At 39.9% G+C, this 25,033-nt stretch overlaps 1 protein-coding gene across 1 annotated transcript in view; it reads right to left on the reverse strand.

Annotated features, from left to right (window-relative positions):
* Window positions 1-25,033, reverse strand: part of akap13 (A-kinase anchoring protein 13) — a 102,752-nt gene continuing 77,719 nt past the window's right edge. Inside the window, 25 exon segments of the mRNA XM_063900255.1 lie at window positions 1-5,795; window positions 6,865-7,081; window positions 7,206-7,325; window positions 8,761-9,042; window positions 10,496-10,690; window positions 10,776-10,826; window positions 11,628-11,672; window positions 13,045-13,115; window positions 14,257-14,412; window positions 15,184-15,372; window positions 15,446-15,528; window positions 16,311-16,425; window positions 16,505-16,571; window positions 17,153-17,229; window positions 17,738-17,868; window positions 18,761-18,881; window positions 19,019-19,136; window positions 19,301-19,426; window positions 20,504-20,647; window positions 21,530-21,639; window positions 21,721-21,867; window positions 22,028-22,137; window positions 23,627-23,801; window positions 23,981-24,035; window positions 24,201-24,268. Coding sequence (XP_063756325.1) covers window positions 5,737-5,795; window positions 6,865-7,081; window positions 7,206-7,325; window positions 8,761-9,042; window positions 10,496-10,690; window positions 10,776-10,826; window positions 11,628-11,672; window positions 13,045-13,115; window positions 14,257-14,412; window positions 15,184-15,372; window positions 15,446-15,528; window positions 16,311-16,425; window positions 16,505-16,571; window positions 17,153-17,229; window positions 17,738-17,868; window positions 18,761-18,881; window positions 19,019-19,136; window positions 19,301-19,426; window positions 20,504-20,647; window positions 21,530-21,639; window positions 21,721-21,867; window positions 22,028-22,137; window positions 23,627-23,801; window positions 23,981-24,035; window positions 24,201-24,268 — 3,032 coding nt within the window. The 3' untranslated portion in view covers window positions 1-5,736.

Below are 25,033 nucleotides of genomic sequence, written 5' to 3' on the forward strand. Positions count from 1 at the left end.
TCACATGACAAACACCATAGTTATTTATTGAGAAAATTACTGTACAGGGAGGACAGATAAATAAAGCTTTATTATTAATTAAAAAAAACATAATTCAACTAAACAAAATCCACAGTTATCAGTACTTTGGAAGTTCAAATTTGTACATAAAACATATTTACAAAATCTGTTGCGTTGCCCTTTTTTATATTTGTGCATAAATTGAAAAAATAATACATTTTGTACCATTTTTTTTTAGTACAAATACATGTCAAAAAGATCACAGTGCAAAAACTGTAATGTGAGTTTGTAAAATTCCATATAATTTTTTTTTCTAGTGCACGCTGAATGATGTAACTGCGGAGGAGAGAACCAGGCGTCCCAGCCTCATAAACTCTCTGATCAAACGTTGTTTTCCCGTGATTTAGCTTATTTTGTTTCAGGCATCGAAAAGCTACAGATTGTGTGTTGAGCTGTATAACTGTACAAGGGAAACTACAGCCCCACATCCCAGAACTAAACTAATTTCCACTCATTGAAATGACAGATGATGAAACCCTGAAGGACTTTACTTTGCCGGATGATAAATCTTTATTGGTGTTTAAACTAATCTCCTCCTCTCAGCAGGATTCTAGCTGCTACCACCTGGTAGTGCTGCTGTGATCTATGCTAAGAGGGCCTCACCAAAATCTAAATAATAGATGTTTTATTAAATGACAGAACACCATGTTTATTTTTTTTTAAGAAGGGGAATAGATTGGGATTATGTTCTTGTTAGTCTTTCTAAAATTTCTGACATCTGAGGATGTTTTAATTTACAAAAAGCACTACTACAAATGTGACAAACACCATGTTTCTGTAGGTATTCGAAACATAATCATTCAATAGTCATAGAATGACTTGTGGCACATCCTGGTCCAACACATAAAGCATGCCAATGAATAAATTAAACAGGGTTTAAAAAACGTATTGGACATTTCTCTCTAAATTGTGAAAGATCTTCACTCACAATATGTCAACTACTGCTCAAAGGCTAAGTCTGTATTTTAATCCACATTAAATCATATCCTTCTGCTTCTTTTTGCATGGAACATTTTACAGTTGTTCATATTTGTATCACCAGAATTAGGGGGAAAAAACCCCCAGAAATGCTCCTTTTAGCCTAGACCTCAAAAAATGCTGCAGCTAGCTTAAAAGCTAGCGACAGCCAGTGGCATTTAAGAAAAACGTCTACATAGTTTAGCATGTAAACTGGTACATTTGAAGTCACAGCTAGCTCCTCAGCTCTTTAGTCTTCAAACTGATATCAAGTTTTCTCCAGTGGAGTCTGTTTAAAAACTAGTTTAGCAAGTCAAGGCATGACACCACAAAGTAGCATTAGCTTTAGCTTGAAAGCTACAGTAGGTTGTTGTTCTACGTCTGTCGCTTTCTTTAAGTTTTGTTTTTAGGCAGATAATCCTTTTGTTCTGACTGGTTTATTTCTGACTTTTCTTTTTCAAGCAGATCTGTCACTGGTGAACAAAACCGTTAAGGCACTAAGTACACACCATGTCTCATTGAGGTCCTATTGAAGCTGTTTGATGCTGTATAATTATATTGTGGTGGAAGAGACTGGTTTTGATGTAAATCTGAAGGGAAATGTAGGATTTTCTCCATGAGTATGAACACGTCTCTAAAGAAACATGGCTGTGTGTTTGCTTCTGAAGCAAACCTACTGCTGAGAGGAGGGGTAGGGAGAAGAGATTAGAAGAAAGGAGAGGAGGGGATCAGGGGTAAAAAGAGGAGAGAGGAGGGGAAGTTAAAGGGAGAGAAGGAGGTGAAAGATTAGAGTAGGAGAGGGGGGTAGGATGAGAGGAGGACAATAGTAGGAGAGAAAAAGAGGGAGGAGATCATGAGAGGAGGAAGGGAGAAGGAGGAGAGGAGAGAAGAGATTGAGAGAGGAGGAGAGGGATGGCGATGTTGTAGGAGGGGAGAAGGAAGTGAAGGAGGAGAGAGGGAAAGGTAGGTGGAGGGGGAGGAAAAAATAGGAAGAGAGGAAATGATCTCAGTAGAGTAGAAGGACAAAAGGAAAGGACGAAAAGGCGGATATAAAGGAATTAAGAAAATTAAAGTGGAGGAAGCGTAGGAGGAGTAGGAGGAAGAAGGAGGACTGCAGTGAGTAGAGAGTGAAAGTGAGATGGTCTCCTGTCCTCTCAGTTTCAGGAGAATTGTGCTCCTCTCAGCAGCAGGATGAAATATTATTCTCCAGTCTGCTGCTTCCTATGAAACGCTTCTCTGCAGAGAATAGGAGGAGAAAATCAATGTGGTGTAAAGCTAAGAGATGTTATTGTGGAGGAGTGTGTGTCGGTGTGTTATCAGCACCTGCAGGGCTGTTTGGATTAAGAAGAAGGATTCGGGGTAAAGGGTAGGAATTAAGAGAGCTCAACTTGGTTTTAAAAGTTCAATGCATAGGGATTATAAGGAGGATAAAGTATCTGCTCTTGTAAGAGAAACTTTAAAAAATATTTCTTGTTATCCTCATTTCACTGAAAATCAAATTCGTCCAAATGTGTCTTTCCGGTAAAATTTTAAACACCCATCAGAACACGTCTAAATAAAAGTATGACAAGTTTCACTATAGAACAAACCTGGCCTTTAGACTGTTACTTTTTAAGTGATGGCTGGGTGTGAATATTGACATACATGGTGACTCTTTCCCAAAGAATCTAAGTGATTCTTCTTTCAAAATAAAATACCCTTAGGTAAAGGAAGAGGACTAAACTCGTCTCCTGAAGGGTGTGAAAGTAAAACAGATGAACAACAGTAAAAACAAACATGACCAATGAAAGTGAATCAGAAAACCAGAAATAAGAAATAAAGTGGTATAAAGTCTCCAGTGACTACATGACGGTCTACTGTATGATTTCCAGCAGTTAGTGACTGTCGGTCTTTAAAAAGTGGTATTTAGTGGTGTGACAGTGAGTTTAGATATTGTTCTTTCATGACGTCTTAACAAAATACAGGGATAAGTGATAAGTCTCCCATTTAAATACTTTTAAAACAGTTGATGTAGAGTGGTGCAGTAATGAGTCCTAAAACCCTGAATTTAGTACTTTTTTACCACTTAGGATTCCCGTGTGTCAGAGTCATCGATTCTTTTGAATGTGCTTTAGGTTAGAAGCCTGAAATAAGGTCTGTGGTTAAAACAAGCTAAAGAAATGCTCACATTATTTTTCTTTACGACATTAAAAACGTCAGTAAATACCCCTACTGGTGAATGTCATAAAAACTTCTAAATGTCTAAATAAGACAGCTGAATTAATTCCCGCCTAAAATTAGCCACATTTAGCTTAGCGAATGTGGCGTGAAGACATATGACTGTGAGTTATTTTACTGCCTAACTTTAGCTTTTTATTTCTGTCGATTGCATTTACGCTTCAAAACTCATAATGTGGTATTACTATGTGGAGATTATCGTGCTGAAAGAGCATAAAGTATCATAAACATGTGTTTGCCATAGATCCTATTCCCTGCAATAGTCCAATATCCAATGGAAAAATCTGAGGGAGGCCTTGCAATACTGACTGCGTGGTGGTCAAAAGCTCACCAAGGAGCTACTCAACGGATTTTGTTTTATAAACTGATGACACCTTTAAAATGTGGTGTAAAACACAACTACAAACTCATATAGCTGGTTTTTCATTCAAATGTGCTGGAATCATTCATTGTGACTGCAGAAGTTAAAAAAACAATACCATGATATCTTCATATCATCTCATTATACATCCTCTAAAAGTACACTTCAATAGGAAGTACTTTTAATACTGATTATACAAGTAATGCTAACAATTCTGCCATCTCCAAATGGTCTTTTAGTGGGGCTTTTACTACAAATAACAGTGTCAAACTAATCGGGAAACCATTGTCCAATTGGTACACTTCTTAATAATTACTTTGAATTAAATGGACTTTTAGAAATGTGAAAATGAAACGTAGAAGCAAGCATTCATACAGGACAGAGCCCCTGAAGTCCTGACAGATACTCATTTAGGAGCGCAAAATAAAAAATAGAATCTTTAAGGACTTTGAGGGCTCCGACAGAGAGACAATAAAATGTTTAATTTAAAAAGCGCTTAACAACACAAGCCAACATTCTCCCGTTCACACACACACACACACACACACACACACACACACACACACACACACACACACACACACACACACACACACACACACACACACACACACACACACACACACACACACACACACACACACACACACACACACACACACACACACACACACACACTGTGATGTCAGACTTTCAAGGAGCTTCCCATTTTCCCTGTAATAAGTACCAGATTACTTAAACAATTCTGATTCAATAATTAGGAAATGACAGAAGAAAATACTCATGTATATAAAGTGCATGTTAAAATCTTTGTATTCCTGATCCTGTTGAGCTGATTGTCACACTGAGACGATTAAAGCTGAGCACTGATACTTCTGCAGGGCTCACACGGAGCAAAATTCATACACCACCTATCCCACAGGATGGATGTGTACATATTGCAGGTGATTATCTGAGAACGTACACTTTGAGCATGAGTCATCGCAGACTATATCTATACCTAGATATCAGATGTAAGGCACTAAAAGCATTCCCTCTGTGACTGATCTGTCATGGTTGATTGTCTGTGGACAGTGAGCAATGAGGCTGGTGCACCATGTGGTGTGGCGACTGTTACTCCCTCATATCTGACAGTTTGACTGATAAAACTGGAGTTAAAGCAAATGTGGTGACACACAAATAACACTTTAGATAAAAGTTCAGCCTGTGGAACTTCACTGTAGCTGAGGAGTCGCTAGCACCACAAACATTCAAAGTTAACATTAGCGACACTTGAAAGAAATGGCGCTCATAGAGCGGTGCAGGAATGAGCCCTATAACCCGGCAATTAGTTAGCATCTTAACAATTGTAAGAAATAATAATCAATACATGATGTGTCTCGAAGTCAACCATTTTTTTAACGTGTTTAGAAGTCTGAATAAAGTTAACACCTGCTTAAGACATTTTCAAATTTTGCTCAACGACATAAAATACATCATTAAATACACCACTTACTGAAGCTGCTAAAAACAAAGGTTGCTAAAAAAGTGGCTACTTAACGTCATAGTTAGCCGCCTTTAGCTTAGCGGTGGTAACCTAACATTAGCTTTTTGTACTTTTCGCGGTTGCATTTACGCTTTAAAGGTAGTGGTAAAAGATGAATATGTGGAGATTTTCCTGCTGAACAGATGTTCTGTAATAATCAAAAGTCAAATGGAAAAATCCCATTAGCTTTTGTCGAGGGAGCCCTTGCGATGCTAACTTCCGGGTTGGCCTACAAAAACACATCATCCCTGCACCACTCTAGAGTTGGTTTGTGTTAAAGCTACAATTGAAAGCCTTGAGGAACCCTGTGACTTGGTCTATCACATGACATTTTCCATTGGTGTCCTCACATTGATCCATGGCTTTGCATCACACCTCTAACTGATGGAAGCTTGTAGAGGAAATGGTTGGCACTTGTGAATTACAGTCATCGGCTCACCATCATGTCCTCTGGTGTCCCCTGGAGAAGGAGGCTAGGCTCCTTCTATTTACCTGGGACACATGCAGGTAAGTCAGACTGTCCATTGTGTCTGACAGGCGGATATTTAAAATCCAAATAGAGGGATAGGGGGCCTGCAGAGTGGCTCCTCAGTAAGGTGCATGGTGGTCCAGGTTCTCAGCAGAAAAAGATGTCTCCATCATTCTGAGGGTCCGACATCACTGCAACTTTGCTTTCTAAAGAGAAATAAAGACACAATTAAGAACCTCGTCAAGAAATAGTCTTGCACATAAATACACTTTTGTAAGATACTAGGACCCCTGTTTCCATATTTTAGCCTAACGATCGCCTGGCTAGTGTCATATTGACTGTGACAATGGTACCCACTTGACTACAACTCTCCTGAGGGTAATAAATCAAAAGTAACCCAAATGCAAAATTGAGCAGAAGTAAACATAATTAAGAAGACGATTAAAGCATTTCAAAGGGAGGTTCTCACATAAAGCACAATGCTTTTTCTCAAATTACAATTTTTATTATTGATTTCTTCAGAAATGTTGTCATAAAGTATTCAAACCCAAATAAATGTTCCATCTCTAAATTGTTTTATTCAATTGAAAAAAATTATTTAGGTTTATTATCCGGCATAGCTGAACACTCGATTCTGATTGGTCAATTTGTACATTCAGATGTCTTTTACGAAAGCAGACATTAAGGCTAAGGATGCTGTGATCAGAACCATGTGCAGTCAAATCAATCTGCAGAAAGAAGTCCGTGATTTAACGCCAGCTGTGGCTTTAGTAAACACCAAAGGGAACAGCAGAAGCAGACAGGCACAAAGTAAACACTAAAGGGAACAGCAGAAGACAGACAGGAAGTAAACACTTAAGGGAACAGCAGACGAAGACAGACACGAAGTAAAGACTAAAGGGATCAGCACAAGCAGACAGGCAGGAAGTAAACACTCAAGGGAACACTGGCTCTGGCAGTTTAGTGTTTTTAGACTGGTTAACGGAAAAGAAAATGTGACCTTAAAAGTTACGAAACAAATGTGTTCATTCCTGCCGTCATATTTCTGTCCTCACAGTTCCAGTCATTAGAAAATATAAAAATGTTTCTTATAGGCAAAAAAAAATCATGTTTAAGTCAATATGTCGCGTCAAATTAATGATAAGTCAGTAAGCAGACAAGTGATAAGTGGGACAATGTGCAGGTCCATATAGTTAAATATAACCCCAACAGTCGTGTCAGGGCCCCTGCTGCAAATTGTCCCCGACATATTTCATGGAAGAATGTTCACCGTACCCGTTGGACTCTGCTCTCCTTTGCCCTTCTTCTTCCTCTTGTCTTTCTTCTCTTTGGGTTTGGTCAGCTGAAGCAGTCTGGGCAGCTGGGACTCCTTCTCTGCTCCCTGAGGCTTAGAGGAGGAGGACGAGGCGAAGGGGTTGAAGTGTTTGCCCATCCTCTTGGATCCGATGCGGAGGAAAGGTTCTTTGGTGGGGGCCGAAGATGAGAGCTCCACCTGAAGAACATCCAGAAAAAATATATATATATTTTAGTTTTTCTAGCACTCCTATAGCAACCTACTAAACCCACTGGTTTGTGTTCTTTCGGTAAAACCATTTTAACAATGTTTTTATTTGTACCCCTTTAAGCTGTTCTGCTGCCTCTTTTGAATCTAGATCCAGAGACCAGGTGCTGTGGGACCTCATGGAGTCTTCAGAGGTGGTGGAGGGGGTCCGCTGGTACCTCTGAAGCTGCTCCGACTGTAATAGTGCATCGAGAGATAAAGTCATTTACCTATGGCTTGTCTTAAAACCAGTAGTCCTAGTAGTTGTTCTTCTACATTGATTCAGGAAGCATCCTATATCTATCTCCAGGACATCAAGATTACATGAAGTGTGCCACAGTGACATGGAGACACCTCAAACCTGCACGGCGTGGTGTACGGGTGGTGTGATTGACATAATGCTGGTGGTCGAGGCAGCCCTAATGTGGATGATTGTGATGCATTGCTGATACTAAAAAGAAACTCAGGTTTTTATACCTCTTGAAGTGTATTTTCGTGGCTGCAGCTAAGGTTGGGTAATTGAATGTATATACCGACTAACGGTGATTTGTTGAGTTCATTACCAGTTGCTTTCTTTGTTTGATTTTGTAATTTTATTTAGCTAATTTTGCTAACTTGATGATCTCCACCGCAGGCAGAACGAGAGACACATTTTCACAGACTGTGAATTAGGGTTAATTTGGACCAAAGCTGTTGATGGAAAGACTAACCCAGGCTGCTTTCGTAAGTTCCATTTTTTTGTCAAGTATAAAAACGCTCATACACATGGAAATGTCGCAATAGTATTAGCAACAGTTTTACACAATGCATCCTAGCTTAGGCCATCAATTCCATTAATATTGACAACATTGCAATCCAGAACATTGAGAATTATTATCTGTGAACATGTGCTGTGTCTCAATTCAGACTCTTCATATTGTACACTGTGAACTCTGGGCATTTTGCCCAGGAAGTGTCTAAAATCACACACAGCCATTCACTGGAATTGACGATCGCTGCCGTTAGCATGCTAAAGCAAGCAATTATTGTTCTCGGTAGCAAGTCATTACAGACATTACAGACTGCTTAATAAACCCCCAAAAATGAATGGTTTCTTTTCGACACAGGTATAGTGGTACGTTTATTAAATAGTGAAAAACACACATGTACAACTTTTATTTATATAGAGCTGTGTTGACCAGAGCAACCGCAATAGTGGCTGGTGGCTAACGTCCGTCTCGTAGCCAAGATGTCTCATTGAGTGCTAGAAGCGTATCATCTGGGTAAAGTGCATTTTGTGAAACTGCGCATTTGGACACACTCATGCTTTGAATATAACACGTGTAAGTACAATAGAATATTGACAGGTCGGAACACGAGCGGTCAGGAGACCTAACACACACGAACGCCACTGATAATCCATGATAGCGCAAAAAGTAAAGTTAGAACAATAGCAGTTTGGTGATCATTATACTGTTGGTGTAACTGGTGAGTTTGTTTGTGGCTGTCTGATAGTCTGACCATGATGTCACCGATACGTCACCATTTAATCATGTCCATCCCACAGGGTCTAAGCTTATAATTCTTCTGTACTACAGTCATGTTTTGGTGATATAAGACACATGGTCTCGTGCTCATACTGTAGCTCTGACCTCTTCTCTCTGCAGGTCCTCCAGTCGCTCAGTGTCTCTCTTCAGTGCCTCCTTGTCTCTGTCCAGCCTCCTCTGCGCCTCTCTCAGCCTCTCCAGCTCCCCCTGGTACTCCTCTTTCTTCCGCTGCAGCATCTCCGCCTCCTCTGCCAGATCCTGGTTCCGCTTCCTGCTCTGCTCCTCCTCCGCCTGCAGCCTCTCCTCCCGCTCTGCCAGACATCTCTCCTTCATCTCCCAGGCCTTCTCTCTCTTCCTCTTCTCTTCCTGGTGTGCAGCCTGCTGTTTCTGTGGAGATATTGATATACTGGTGAGTGGAGAATCAACAAATGTGAGTTAAATATGATACTGAGGATGCAGTCGAAAAGTATTTTCTTGCTACGGAAGGTTCCTAACTGAGGTTAATGATACGGAAGTACTCTCTAGCTGATAAAAAAGGAGCTTCAATACTGCCTTTATTATCTTCTTTATCATTGAATAAACTGGATCATCATTTATGAGAGGAAAGGAGATGATGCTGTCCCACAATTCCAATTCATTGTACGGCAACATTTAGGGTGACGCACCAACTGGACGTTCACAGAAACAACTAGAAAAATATAGCATGACGGCGCGAACGTCACTTGCTTAAGGGAACAGCAGATGCTTAATGGCCCCGCCCACTTTACGGTGAAAGTAATGGATTGGAAAATAAGGGGAAAATAATAGTTCCTTCATGTCTTAAAGCTGCTGAGTCATTATATTGCACCTCAAACTACAAATACATCCAGAGTTACGGTTTCTTTACTTGTTCTACAGAAAAGAGAGAGTAAAAGAAAGGATGTAATTCAGAAATCTCAGATTCAGTGTCAGCCTTCTGCCTGATACTCATCCACCGGCAGACCCACCGGACATCCATCCCCTATTTATTTTCCGTAAAAACAAAGCTGTGCCGGCCATCTGACGCTCTATTAGACACCATTTTCATATTTCTGAAGTAATTATACCGGTTTTGACCAACAGAAACATAGTTTTCTAGCATCACTTTAAAATTTACGAGGACAATCTGCATTTTGGCAAACGCAGATAATGTAAGTTACGGTGCTTATTAAGCATTTAACAAATGGCAATAACTTAATAATAACTTGCCTAAGTGCTTAAACGTTTTGAGGTTACCACTATATTTTAATGATGCTGGATATCTTAACCTATAATAATATGTCAATGTTTGGATAATATTAATAACCAGTAATCTGAACAAGTATGTTTTAAATTGTATTTAAGTACAGTACTTGAGTAAATGTACTTCACTATATTCCACTAATGACATCAAAGTAAATGTCCCGATGAGTAAGCTATGTATTTATTCAAATAGTTTTATATATATATATATATATTGCAACCTCTTCCTTTCATATTCCTTTTTCTAAATGTATTCAAACCTGGGTAATGAAGTCATTTTATAAAGCATCCCTGAAACAACATGAAAAGAAGAGATGGAGTAAAGGGCCTGGATATGCCTCTAGTAGTCCATCTACGGAAAATTGTATTTTTCCCACGACAGAAGCATATCCACTACATCCTCCATAACTTTATTACGTCGCCTATTGTAATTGCCGTTGTTTTTTTACAAAGTCCTGAATTCTCCTTCACAACTTTCTTTAACCTCATGACGTTCCCCACTGAAGTGACTGGGAAAAGACATTCCTTGTTTTTAACAAAAGTTGAAGCATGTGTAATGAACCGTGTAGTGAAAGAGTACCTGCAGGGTGGCCGCCTCCTGGCGCTGCCTCTCCAGACTCCTGTGTTTCTCCTGCTCGATGAGGGAGGAGGGCCGGGAGGAGGAAGAAGAGGAGAGGGAGGAACACGACGAGTGTCTGGAGGAGTTGGCCACCAGCCGCTCGTTCAGGGTCTGCCGCTGGTCCTCGATGAAGGAGTCCTGCTGCACCACCACGGCCTAGAGGGAGGAGAGGATGGTTCAGGATGGACTAGGATGAAAGGGTAAGGGGGATTCACTCTGTACTGAGGTGTGTGTCTGGTACCTGTAGGGAGATCAGCAGGTCGTGGAGATGCGTCACACTGTGCTGCACCTGCTGGAGGAACACAGAGCATTCAGTTAGATTGTGCTATGTGAAAGAAAAATATGTTCCCATGGTATTATGACATTATGTCTTAGACGAATTTGATGGGGAAAAGAGAAAGATATTCAAGTATGAATTCTCAAAACTATGATGCCAGCAACTGTACCTTCATTCTATCATAAGTCATTTTAGAGTTCAGATTGGTGCAGTGACGACGTATTTCTGTAAGCCAACCCGGAAATAAGCATCCCAGGTGGACGAAAGCAACATTTATAAAATAACATAGGAGGTACTTTATTGATCCCCAATTAGGATTAGTCCAGGAAGCCATTGGGATACTAAACGTTTATGATACATGTAAAAACAGTCTAAAAAAACTTGACTTTGAGACCAGGGAACCTAAAGTTGTAAAATGCTCACTCATTCCCAGGTTTAATGACTCATTCCTGCACCTATTAGGACAATAAGACTAAGACAACAATTAGCATACAGTAAAACAGAACTACTCAAGTAAAGTACCTGAGAATGGTATTTAAGTACAGTACTTCAGTAAATGTAATGTAACTTTCAAACACTTGCTAGCAAGCACAATAACCGAGGTAAAGAGGCGTGGCTTCTGGTGTCAATAGAGAAAGGCCAGCATTAAACCTACAAAGCCTACCTACAGTGGCTTCAAATAATACCGTATTTTAACAGAGATACGACTTACTGACCAACAGAGGGTGTTATATATATATATATATTATTACATATTTGAAGCAGTAAAAGAGTGTTTCGATAACCCTGCAGTCAGTGTCAGCCCCACACTCTTACCTCATTGTTTCTCTTCAGCATCATCTGTAGGCTGGCAGTGGCTCCCTGAGGCACACACACACACACACACACACACACACACACATTAAAGCACATATGGCAGCATACTGTAATATAATGCTAACAGAGTGTGTCTAGACGGTGAGCAGCAGAGATATTGGAGCAGATATTTGCTCAGCTGAAGCAGAGTGGAAAATGACTGTGATGATATGGTGACTGGGATCAAATATTCTGAGCTGTGATTTCATTACAGAGACTAATCTGTCACATTAAAGCTTTTGGGGGGGGTTTCATCTGTGTTAGATGTATTAAAATTCCCTTTATATCACTACATTTTTTACAAATTACCCTCATCCTTCCTTTCTTCCTTCCTACATGCCTTCTTTCCTTCCTGACAACAACCCTTCTTTCCTTCCTACCTTATTCCCTACCTTCCTTCCATACTACCCTATTCCTTCCTTTCTTCCATCAATCCGCCTTCCACCTTTCCTTCCAAAAATCCATCCTCATCCTACCCGTCTTCCTCTCATCTATCCTTCCTCCCTTCTTTTTTCCTAACTCCCTTAATTCCTTGATTTCTTTCTTCCATCAATCCTTCTTTCTTCCCTACATTCCTTCATTTCTATCTACCTACTTGTCTTCCTCCTTCCTTCCTTTTAACCATCCTTCCTTCTTTAGTTCCTTACTTTCTTCCTCCCTACCTTCCTTCCTTTTTACCTGTCTTGCTTTTTCCTTTTTCCATTCATAACCCCTTCCTTTTTTTCCTACCTAACAACCGTATTCCCTGCATTGCTTGCTTCTACATGTTATGTACTCGATAACTCAATGTATTGAATGTGTGTGGTGGAATAGAAGTATAAAGAAGCAGAAGACGAAAACTAAAGTACATTTAACTCATAAATGTACTTAAGTACAGTACTTGGTATTTAGTCCCTTTAATGATATAGTTTTTACTCAATCGCTTTGACTCAGTAGTATGATGTGTATTCCAGGTAATAAAACCGTCAACAATAATAAAACTATGATTCCTGTGGGAATATGTTTATTAAATGCTGAATAGCACCTGAGGTTAATCAGATTTTGTGTGAGGACATAGTGAGGGAGTACACTGAAACTCAGAGAGGATTTTTCACTGAGGCTCTGAACCCTTTCCATCCCTTCTGCTCTGTTTATCAGCTACCCTCAGTGACACCAACATTCATTTTTCAAAAGAGATCTGGGAACAAAATGCTAGCCATAAATCATGCATTGTGGAGACACATATATAGACAACACACACACACACACACACACACACACACACACACACACACACACACACACAACCACACACACACACACACACACACACACACACACACACACACACACACACACACACACACACACACACACACACACACACACACACACACACCTTCTTCAACACGCTGTCTGACTCAGTCCTGCGGAGGTCCAGCGACTCATCCCCCTCTTCTCTCTCTCCATCTGAAGACAGAAGAAAAAAAGAGAAAAGAAAAAGGAGAGGAAAGAGAGACGGTTGTTACAGCTGAATCTTTTTTTGTCTCAGCGGGCCATCCTGGCTGAAGTGTGTGTAAGTAACTTTCGATAATAGCATCAGCTAAATGACATCTAATGTAAATAATTAAGGGATAAGCGATGCGGTCATTAATGAACACCGACATTGCGATCAGGATCCTGAAGAGGCACATTGGTGCTCTCCAAAAATAAACAAAATGAATATTTAAAAAGTATTCCTTGGTGTTTTCTGATTGAAGAACTCATTTTTGTTTTCATTTCAAAAACCAAACTTCTTTCTGCGGATTGATATGACTGAAAATAGTCCCTTGGCATCCATAGTAACAGTCTGTTCTCCTAAGCAGCAGTCTGTTAGCGTTTATTAACAACTTCTGAAATGTCCAATTGGACCAATTAGAATAGAGTATCAAACAGAAAACAAATTCAACCCAAGGCTCAGTTCAACTCTTGATTCTGGAGCGAAAAAAGAGAAACTGGGTTCAGATCTTCAATAACCAAAAGAAGAAGGCTTAAGCTCAGCTTTGAACCAAATATTTGTGATATAACAGAAATGGAATTATGTAATCTCAAAAATATTGCTATGGCAGTCTCTCAAGCAACCACAGAAGAAAATTGATTTCCAGAAAGAGCAAATACATCCCCTCAACTTAACATTTTCTTCAGAATTAGATTTATTATACTTTAATTGCGTTTCAAAGTTCTTAGTGGGTTTGCATTGAACCTATGAACCCTATAGGACCCTCAGGTCTTCTGGTACTGGCATTTTAATCATACCTGAAGTTTAAACAAAGACTCACAGTGAGGTGTCTTTTTATTAACTATGAGGCTGATGCATGATTTTGAAAATGTGACTTTTGTTAGTAAGGGTTTTTATTAATTACAGTTATGTTGTTTATGAACTGGTTTGGGGGGTACATTTTTTAAATGTTTTGTTAATTGCTTATTTTTTGGTTTATGAAGGACTTTTATCCCTATTGAGTACGAAAAGTGCAATATAAATAACATTTGATTGATAGATTCGTCAAAGAAAACTAAAACAGAGTGAGTTTTATAACCTTCCTGTGCGTGAGTGTGTGTGTGTGTGTCTTACTCTTGCTGCTGTTCATCTGGTGACTGTCGAAGCCTCCGAACGTCTCCGCTCTCCTGGGCAGACACACCGGTCCCACACCGCCCCCTGTCAGGCCGACAGGAGCACTGCAGCCTGCTCCCCCCACACCGCTGCTGACCACAGCGTGCAGGCTCTCCACTGCAGGCAGAGGGGGGGGGGATATTTAGCTTGAATAAAAAACACTAATACTACACGTTTGAATATCACTGTTTTGCAATGAGCTTTATTCAAACGCTATATAAATTAGGGTGATTCATTTTCTTTTTCATTACACCTCTTGTTTTAATTTCCTTTTGATTTTAGATTTAAGGCACATGATAATGCAGGCTTCTTTCTGTCGTTTCATTTATACTGTATGTTATTTATATTTCCTTGCAATTAGCTTTATTTAATTATTAGCTTTTTTAAAAATCATTATCCCTCTTAATAACATAACAACAATAACATTCATAAAATAAAGTATTACAAATATTTCAAAAATAAATAAAAAAGTGTAAGTAAAAGTCTAGCAGTATTTTTGTTCTTTTGTAATGCAGAATGGCTATTTTCATAAAATATATATTATATCATTGGATTATAATTAATGACACATTCAACATTTAAATGTTACAGCTGTTTAAGATAAAGGTAACTTTCATACTTTTTTATAGTGCTTTGTATCTTAATCCATCACAGTACTTGTGTTCTTGTTGATTTATATTTTGTATTAATAATATGATAACGGCTAATAATATAAGTTTCTTTTGTTGTCATATAACTTTAAAAGTCAAAAGTAACTTCCAAAATGTAGTTGAGAAAAGTATTAAGTATTGTAAACTGCTCGTAATCAATTTAAATACCTCAAAGCAGTACTTGAGTAAATGCACTGAGTTACTTTCTAACACTGCTGACAGCGAAATTGTATCTTACCTTCTCTCAGGGCGTCCTTTATTATTGGCTCCCCCTTCGTGACATCATCAGGAGTCGCCATGAATAACATGCGTTCCCTGACCGGTGGGTTGCCATCAGGGGCGGAGCTACAGTCGCCCAGGTCTCTGAAGATGTGCACCTTCTCCTCCAGCAGAGAGATGATCTGCTCGTCCTTCCTGCGCAGAAGCTCTGGAGTGGAATGGATGACATTAAAGCAATCGAACAGAATATGATAAAATACCATTGGGGGGAGGGGTGTTACCTCTGATCTCCTTCGCTCTGCTCTCCTGCTGCTTCCTGTCTTCCTCGTTCTCACTGGGGACTCCCTCGTCTTCCTCTTTCTCCCTGTCAACACACAGAGAAGTTCAAATATTATCCAGAAAGTTGTATTAACTTTCTGAACTTCAAAACTCATTAAAGACGTCGCATTATGTCAAGAGCGTCTGCTGGAGACAGGACGGTGAAGGTCCTGTTACTAGTTTGTTTAACACAATCACCCCATGTCCTGATCACTATATCTACCCAGTTTATACATATTATTAAAATTACAATCAGAATCAAAATACTGTATTTATCTGGGAAAAATTAGGTTTTGGGACAGTTGCTCAATTTTTGTGAAAAAAATAAATAAAAGGAAAATAAATTAAAAAACAAAACTAACATAACTATATTCAAATTAACATAAGAAGTTAATGTAAGAAGGTGCAATTAAATGACAATAAAAATAAAGATAATTATGCTTCAATACAAGTTAAAGAAAAATTAGCCACATTGTATTACAATAGTTATAAATAGCATATATATTAATGCTGAATTTGTGTTTGTTTGTCTGCTACAAAACTTGCTGGATTGTCCCATACTATGTTAATGCACACCTCTGCTACTATAAATCCTTCTGTTAATGTATATAGTTCATGAACATTGTATGAATGCACATAAAAAAAAACAGCAATGAATCCTGCCGAGTTGGAGAATGGCCTTATAATTAACACAGAAAAAAACTAAATAAAACTCAATTAAAGCTACTCTTGTACGTAAAATAAGTGTGTGTGTGTGTGTGTGTGTGTGTGTGTGTGTGTGTGTGTGTGTGTGTGTGTGTGTGTGTGTGTGTGTGTGTGTGTCCTCACATGCAGTGCATTGCATCCTGTATTAAAGCCCTCCATGTGTTTCTCTCATCCTTGCTGCTGGCCAACACCTCCACCATCTCCGGCCTCTCTATCCCGGCTGTGATGAGGAAGAGCCCTGCAGGAGACATGACACCATTAACCCGGTGCTCTCGTTCTTATCAACACACTCACAGGTTCCTGAGTATCGTACTGACCCCGCTCCTCGTTAGCCACCTCCCTGACGATGAGACTCTGCAACGAGATGACTGTAGAGCGCTGGTCCTGAGGACGGAGAGTCAACCCAGCACAGTTAGATACTTTGTTATCAATAAAGAAATATTCGCTATAGTAATTGCCTCCGCCAACCAGTCCCCACAATGTCATTTTGTAATAAATGTTATGCTATAAGACATGTCTGACATGGTCATTGTGTATGATTTCAGTGAGTGGAGCCCAGAGTGTACACCATATTGAGCAGCTTTAAATTTGTTGCCATTACCCACCTCCTTTTTTATAACCCAGGCAGGCAGGGCAGAGAAGTAGTAGGCCGCAACTAACTCAGGTAATGCTTAACTGAACTGGGACAAAGCTACCCTAACCTAACCTTGTGGACGAATTACTAACAAAAAAATATGGCTACGTTCCTATGTTTTAGCACATCTCTGTAGTCAACGCATTACGTAAGGGTAATACCCGTTGAGTCCAGTAGAGGGTAGAGTCATGTGAGATAGACCTTTACAGTTTTGTAAAGTCATGCTGATCTTGACATTTAAGCACCACATTTTTATTAGATCATTCTTCATGCCTTTGGGCTTTAACTGCTACCAGCATGGAATCATAAAAATGAAGTGTGTGTGACCTACCAATGAGGCAAAGACATATTTCTGGTCTTTTTCCTGAAGAAACACCAACACGTCAGACAGGAGCATGGCCTGGACATCTGCAACACACACACACACACACACACACACACACACACACACACACACACACACACACACACACACACACACACACACACACACACACACACACACACACACACACACACACACACACACACACACACACACACACACACACACACACACACACACACACACACAGTTACAACAGAGTGGACTGAAGATACTGGTTGTGGTCGAATTGTCTCCCAATTCTACCTTGGTAGTAAAGTTATATTTTCCACTGTTGTCCACGTTTATAAAGCCCTCATGAACATCATCATAAGAACCCATGGCGCAAAGTATCTAGATGCACCTTGAGTGGTCCATCTATGGACAATTGCAGTTAGCACCTCAGCTGTCTTTCTAAATCCTGATGAATTCTCCTTCACAACTTTTCTTAACACTGTGACTTTTTGTTGCAGAGGTTAAGAAAAATGTATTTTCTCTGTGCAAAACAAAGCATGTGTTTAAAGCTGTAAGAGGGCTGCAGGCTCTGTGTACCTTTGAGTCTCCCGGCAGTGTTTTTCAGCTGCAGCGATCCGTCATGCAGCAGTTTCCTGCCTCTCGTCAGGTCCTCTTTAGCAAACATCTGGCCACTCTTCATCCTCATGATGGACTTACTGTCAGTGCGGCTGGAGACAACAGAAAACAAACTCCATGTCAACCTCACACTGAGTCACAGAATCCAAACTGGTACAACGCAGTTTGGATTTAGAATAAGATCCAGCTGCTTCACTCTTGATCTCTTGTTCACATGTCCACATGCAGAAAGGCTCCATTGGGGATGCCTCATGTTGGGTATTGTAAATAGTATTCAATGTTTCTTCCTTCTCTTATTTTTGATTTGTTAAATTAGACTGGTATTGAAGAAAACAATAATTGTGTGATTTCTTTATTCTGTGTTTCTTTGTTTCAATTTCCTTTCTTGTCTACTTTTACTATTAAACAGAAGCAACTGGAAGGTTTTTTCTGTTTTGTTCTTGCTTTTTACCCCACAAAAACTATGGGAGCGGGGTAAGACTGTTCATTAGAAAGTTCACTGTAGAAACTTGAATGTAAGATGCTTTGTGCTTCCTAACTTTTATCAAGATGGCAAATTAGAAGGCAACACGTTTCTGTTTTCAGGAGAAAAAAAAACGATTCAGTTACCTTCCCTTGTCTAAGAGAGAAAAACATTAAAAAAGAAGGTAACTGCTTCATTAATAAAATGCAGAATCCTTGTTTCTGTTATCTCTAAAGATCTTATATATGCATGACAAACTCATTTTAAAAACATGCAGCAGTTGACAGGAGCAAAATTAAATTTAAAGAAGGATTTTCACTCTGAACCAAATCAGATTACAGATTGTTTTTTGTGTATTTTTTGCTGCTCCGGAGCTTTTGATTACATCTCATGATTTTTATCAACCACCACCGAACCTCAGACTATAAACTGTGTGTGAAGTATTGTTGTGGAGGACTATGATAGACCAACCAGAACAGAGAATAGTATTTAATCACACGTCGCAGTGTGGCATTGTTTACCTGTAGACTTCCTTCAGCCTCTGCTTCTTCCCGTGCTCGTTCACTTTGCTGTCCACAGCCGTGATGAGCTCCTTCACACAGCGCAGAGCTTCACACACAGAGATGTGGTCATCATCAGAGTCTGTTAGAGCAGAGAGGAGCCACATCAATCAACACTGAAGCAGAGAGCAGGCGGTCACATGTTCTCTGGGGGGAATCACTGTTACATGATGCCATTATCCATCACTTTTTCATTACAGGACGTGTGTTCAGCTGTACCTTTAGTGTGCTGCAGTATCCTCTGGATGAGGACGGGATATTTGGTGATCCTCTGAGTGACCAACAGAATACATTCTGGAATACTGAGCCTCCGCACTATGCTGCTGCTCATTGTTTTCTGCACACACACACACACACACACACACACACACACACACACAGAGGGCATTATTGTACCTTTGTTTCCACTTCAAACACCACGCAGAGGATTTACAGCACTGTAACAAACACTAAAATGTCCAAAAAGTACATGATATTATTGTACGTGAGATGGGAGCTGACCTTGATGAAGCCTTGGAAGCGTTTGTCTTTGGCGTGCAGGTCTTTGTAGAGGTTGACCGCTTCACTGTGGCGACTGCAGAACTTCCCATAAACCTTCTTCATGCGATCAGCACTGAAGCCTGAGAACTGGAAGTAAAAACACCTTCAGAATCCCCTCAAAAGTCTGCAATTTTTTGTACCTCTTAATGTTCATTCACATTTCACTGGATGATCACATGAGGCAAAAATGTATTGATTGAATGATGGGAAATTCAAAAAAAGTGTCAACTTTATAGTTGATCTTTCAGTTTGTGTGTAGAGACAGACAGATCGAAATACTGTTTCCCCACAAAGAGGAAGACAAAGAACTTGAAGAAAATAACTTCTACCCTCTAATGCCTGAAGAAAGAGGACTGTAGCTCAGGAAGCCCTAAATCCAACACGTGTAGTTTGGGGTTATTGTAGTGTGGGGGCAGCCCCATCTACTGTACCCCCCATGAAGAGGCTGTCAGTACCATGACAAGTTATAGTGGTGAAGGAATAAGTTCAAAAACCAGAAATGATTTTAACATTTAGCATTTTAGCATTTCAAGGTTCTCTTGAAGACAATGTTTTTTTTAAGTTCTTTGTTTGATTCCTGAAATAAGGTCGTTAAAACAAACTTAAGAAATGTTTTTTTTTTTGTCAATTTTTTTGTTCTACGACATTAAAAAAAGTAAGTTAACACCCCACTGGTGAATGTCTGAAGCTATTTTCGTGTCTTACTAAAAGACGGTTGCGAATAAGTGGCCAAACGAGACCACTAAATGTAATCATGCCGATCTTTAGCCACTTTTAGCTTAGATGGTGACGTGTCATGAGACCGTGAGGTTGTTTGTTTATAGCATTACATTCTAATTTCACTTAGCAATTCCATTTACACTTAAAAAAATGATGATTCATTACAATATCCAATGGGAAAATCCTTTCGCTTTTTGTAGAGGGAGCCCTTGCGATGCTAACTTTCAGGTCAGCCTACAACAATAAGTCATCACTGCACCACTCTGTATTGAAAGCTAACGTATTGTATGTAATGACCAATAATGACCAGTTGTACAAATGTGTCCCTGAAGTAACCCCTGGACTACCACAGAGGAGGCTTCAGTACTATCTGTCTGTCTCCCGGCCCCATCACATCAAACATTATCCCCGGAGCAGGACGTTTTTCTTCTTCCTCTTGCTCACCTGGTTGAGCAGCATGTCCCCTATGCTGCAGATCAGAAAGTTGCTGCTGCTCTCTCCCTGGGTGGACAAAGCTTTCTTCCTTTCCAGGAGCAGGGTGAGGAAATGTGTGTGCGTTTCCAACAGGTCGTCCAAAACAGGGAAAATCTACAGAGAACGATCAATAGATTTTAATTCTAGTATTCTACTTATGATCTTTTATTAATGAAGTTCATTACAGAGCTTGTTTTAAGGAGCAGGGCCACGTCTCCACCAAAACTCTAATCACCTGCTAAGCTACTATTACTGTTCAACACATCTGGCCTCTTTTGTCTCCAATTTCACCATCCACCTTCCCTTTCCCTTCCACTCATCCATCCCCCATTCTCCTTCATCTCCACACACATCGCTACATAACTTCATCAATTAGTCTCTCGCTCCAGTCTTTGTCCCTTCATCCCTCCCTTCTGTAAACATTCATTCCTACATCCTTTCACCCCTTCCTATGTCCCTTCATCTCTTCTTATATCCCTTCCTACATCCTTTGATCCCTTCCTACATCCCTTCATCCCTTATTACATTCCTCCCTATGTCCCTTCATCCCTTCCCACATCCCTTCACCCCTCTCTATGTCCCTTCCTCTCTTCCCACATCCCCCCATCCCTCCCTATGTCCCTTCCTCTCTTCCTACGTCCCTTCATCCTTCCCTATGACACTTCATCCTTCCCTAAATAAATCCATTCAACCCTTCATCACTCCATCGCTACATCCCTTAATCCGTCCCAATATCCTTTTGACCGACATCACTCCCTCCCTACATCCATTGAGTTGTATAACCCCTCCCTTCATCATCCCACAAACCATTCTTTCCTCCCTCCCTGCATCCCTTCATCTATTCATCCCTCCTTCCCTACATCAGCCTGACAGACGGCGTCTCTAATCCTTCTTCACCCCTTACATTTACATTCAATATCTCCTGTAAATATATCTAACCAACATATTGTGGTGTTCCTTGCTAGTGAAACCGTGTGAAACTCAGCACATCCTCACCTTGTCCAAAATGTTAGTGTCCAGCTGCAGGTCCTTGTGCAGGCCTTTATAGTACACCTCAGACATGATCTTCAGAGTCCTCACATGGTGGAACTCGGTCTGGTACAGCTCTGTGGAGAGAAAAGGAATATTATTTACACATATATGGACACAGCAGAAGCATTCACACATAAACTGGTATTCCTTTTTACCATAGATGACGTCTTGTTTCTTGATTTCATCTTTCTTCAACGTTTTCAAGAACTTCTTATCCATCGTGCCGCTCCAAGAGTCAGCTTCTAGATCTTTGAGGTCCCACTCAAACTCTCCCATCAGCTGATTGTCCATCATCTCAGTACCTAAACACACACAAATAATTAGAAAAGAAACCTTTCAGAGACACACTCTCCAGTCTGTCTACAAATGTTCAGTGTGTGTTTGTGTGTGTGTGTGTGTGTGTGTGTGTGTGTGTGTGCGTGTGCGTGTGCGTGTGCGTGTGTGTGTGTGTGTAGATGCTACCTTCATCAGTGAGGGACTCAGTAGAGGCGTTGACTTTGCTCCCCTTATTGAGCGAGTCGGTGGACTGGGACAGAGACTTCAGGCCTTTCAGTGGAACCTCAACGTCTAGCCTATAAGGAACACAAACACAAGATTTAAAACATGTACCCAGGCTGCTTCACACTCACACAGGGAACAAAGAAGGGTAGACTGGGACAATGAATACAATGTTTGATCGCTACAGAGGGAAGACATTAACACATGAGGGCACAAAACACAATGGAGCAGGGAGGAGAAGTTTTAGTCGTGACTTAAAGGAAGGCACTTAGGAATCAAGATGAGGGCTGTTCTACAGTTTGCTGGAAAACCCAAATAATATGTTGTTGTTGTTCAAACACAACATTTATTATAATTCCCATGATAAATATAAGATGGGGTTGTCAGTGTTAACGTGTCATTGCTGGCGATTAATCTGAAACCCTTTCACGCTTTAAAAAGCATTAAAGCAAACTATTTATATTTTCCAAGAATGACCTAAACTTCCTGTGCTAATTTCAGCGAGAATGAAACTGGAGACCACTGGACATCAGTAAGAACGATCGCTACCTCAACTATAACTACCAGTGTGGTTATATGCATTTAGCAGAAGCATGTGCCAGCTCCTTGAAGTTGCAGGAGTGTGAGACAGTGCTAGGGTCTCCACTGTAGGAACAGATAGAGCTGCAGTATGACAGCAGCAGAGATAAGCTCACATTACACAGAGAGGAATCAGAGCAGCACTGTTTTAGCACAGTGCTAGCAAATAGTCAGACATGATGCCAATAATTCAGAAATCATGTTAAAATAAGATAAACATCTTTCTGGTTTCTCTTTATCATCACACATGAATCAAAATATAAGTCAATACTAGTATTTGAATCTTGTGATTATCAAAGACTACTATTCTTTTAACCCCAATTACATGTTTTGAGCAACTGAAAGCACAGGTCAGAGCCATGGTCAGTTGGAAATCATTGCTGATTCATATTGTTACGAGAATACGAAAGTAGAAATTAGACGTAAATCTATTCAAATAATTGATAAAGATTTGTTTTTTTATTTATTTTTCAAATATTTTAATACCATACTTTCTTGGAATTTAACATACCTGGAAGTGCAGGACAGAAAAGTATACTTGTGTTTGCCATGAATTTATGTTTATTTATAGAAAGTGTGTTATTAATTCTTGAGAAAGTGTCAGATTCATTTTGTGTTTTGGTTTCATTTTAATTAAAGGATGATCATTCCTGTATTTCTTTCAGAATTGATTGTTAATGTGTGTTTGACTGTAAGTGTGTGGACCCCACAAAGAATAGCCAATGCTAACAAAAGCGCTAATAGTGCTAACCACCTAGTAGGAATGGTCAGGAAGTGGTGGGGGGATCGCAAGCTCCTTTAGTAATTAATTTCCTCAAATTTATACTGATGGTGGAAAGTTTGTTTGTGTACATATCCAACTTGAGTGTGTGTGTGTGTGTGTGTGTGTGTGTGTGTGTGTGTGTGTGTGTGTGTGTGTGTGTGTGTGTGTGTGTGTGTGTGTGTGTGTGTGTGTGTGTGTGTGTGTGTGTGTGTCTGTCTCACCCTGCTATGTTGCTGGTGGAGATGCTCTTGGACAGGTTGCTGTGCTGGCTAAAGATACTGTTGTGTCTCCGTGCAAACAACATGGGGAGCTGGTCATCAGGAGTGGTTGCCGTGGACCAGCGTTCCCGTGACGATGACGAGGATGCCGATGATATGGACGATGCTGAAGATGTAGCTGCGTACAAACATAGTGGACTTACTATACCAATAGTAGTGAGGAAATACAGATGTCTAATGGACTCAGAAATCTTTATAAAACAGATCAAAAAGTACTAGGCTCCTCTTGGCCCTCCTCATGCATTATTATTTCTCTACACATTCAACAACAGCTTTACAGTGTGTATATGTTCTTACATTTACTCCTAAAGTTAACAGCTGATCCAGGAGCAGTGTCCGGCACCGGGGATGGCTGATGGAGACAGACACAGGACGTCATGAAGTCAAACTTTTCAGAAACGTATATTTAAAGACATGTTTGAAGACATTTATTAATTTTACATTATGCATCTTGTTTTTTTCCACAGATGAATTAATGGATACTTTGAGAGAAAGAGCCCGTGTGTGTCAGACCTACCTTTGTTTTGCTCTTTGTGCAGACAGACAGACTCTCTCTGCAGCTCTTATGGACGTGGGCTCCACAGTCTGTGAAAACAAATGACCATGGTCACATGGAAAGTCATGATATGCTACTGTTAAGCTTTTAAAAATACAGACAGACATTAGATAGGGCAAGATCTCCAGCACAACTGAACACTATGAAACTCAGCTGGATATAATCACAAAAAACAGAAGAAGTTATATTATTATTTTCAGAAACATTGTAGGTCGGAAGGTGTTTGGCTCTAAAATTGGATAGTTTGTAACCATGCCGCTAACGACAAAAACAAACACATAGCAAACTTTCTCATTTTACATCCAAGTTTCCAACAAAATTGTATAGTAAAACATTAGACTAAAATGTGTTATTGACAACATTTGTGTTTAAAAGATGTTCCTGACAACAGATGTGCAAGAACTTCACAGTGACTGAGTCTTGATGGATATTGATCAACTCTGCCTTGTTAGACATCTTTTTTATTTAGGTTACCAACTGCAGCTTAAAAGCGCGTTGTGTTGTCCTTTTATGTTTTTATTGTTGATAACTTTAGCTGAGGAGTTAATAATTCATACTAATGAACTATTCTCAGAAAAAATAGTTGCAAAAATGTTACATCTATTTTTAGAATCACCAGGGTTGACTAGAGAAGGTTGGAAAGAATTGAAATCATACTTTAGGGAAGTTTTCTACACTGTAATTTGTTTACTAAAACATGCATTTTTATATTATTACGCTTAAAGAAATGTAATGTTAAGGTTTACTGACACAGAAAGTATGTCCTATGACTAAAGTGATTAGTATTAGTAGAG

This window comes from Eleginops maclovinus, chromosome 2 (genome assembly GCF_036324505.1).
Source record: "Eleginops maclovinus isolate JMC-PN-2008 ecotype Puerto Natales chromosome 2, JC_Emac_rtc_rv5, whole genome shotgun sequence".
NCBI classification, from domain to species: domain Eukaryota; kingdom Metazoa; phylum Chordata; class Actinopteri; order Perciformes; family Eleginopidae; genus Eleginops; species Eleginops maclovinus.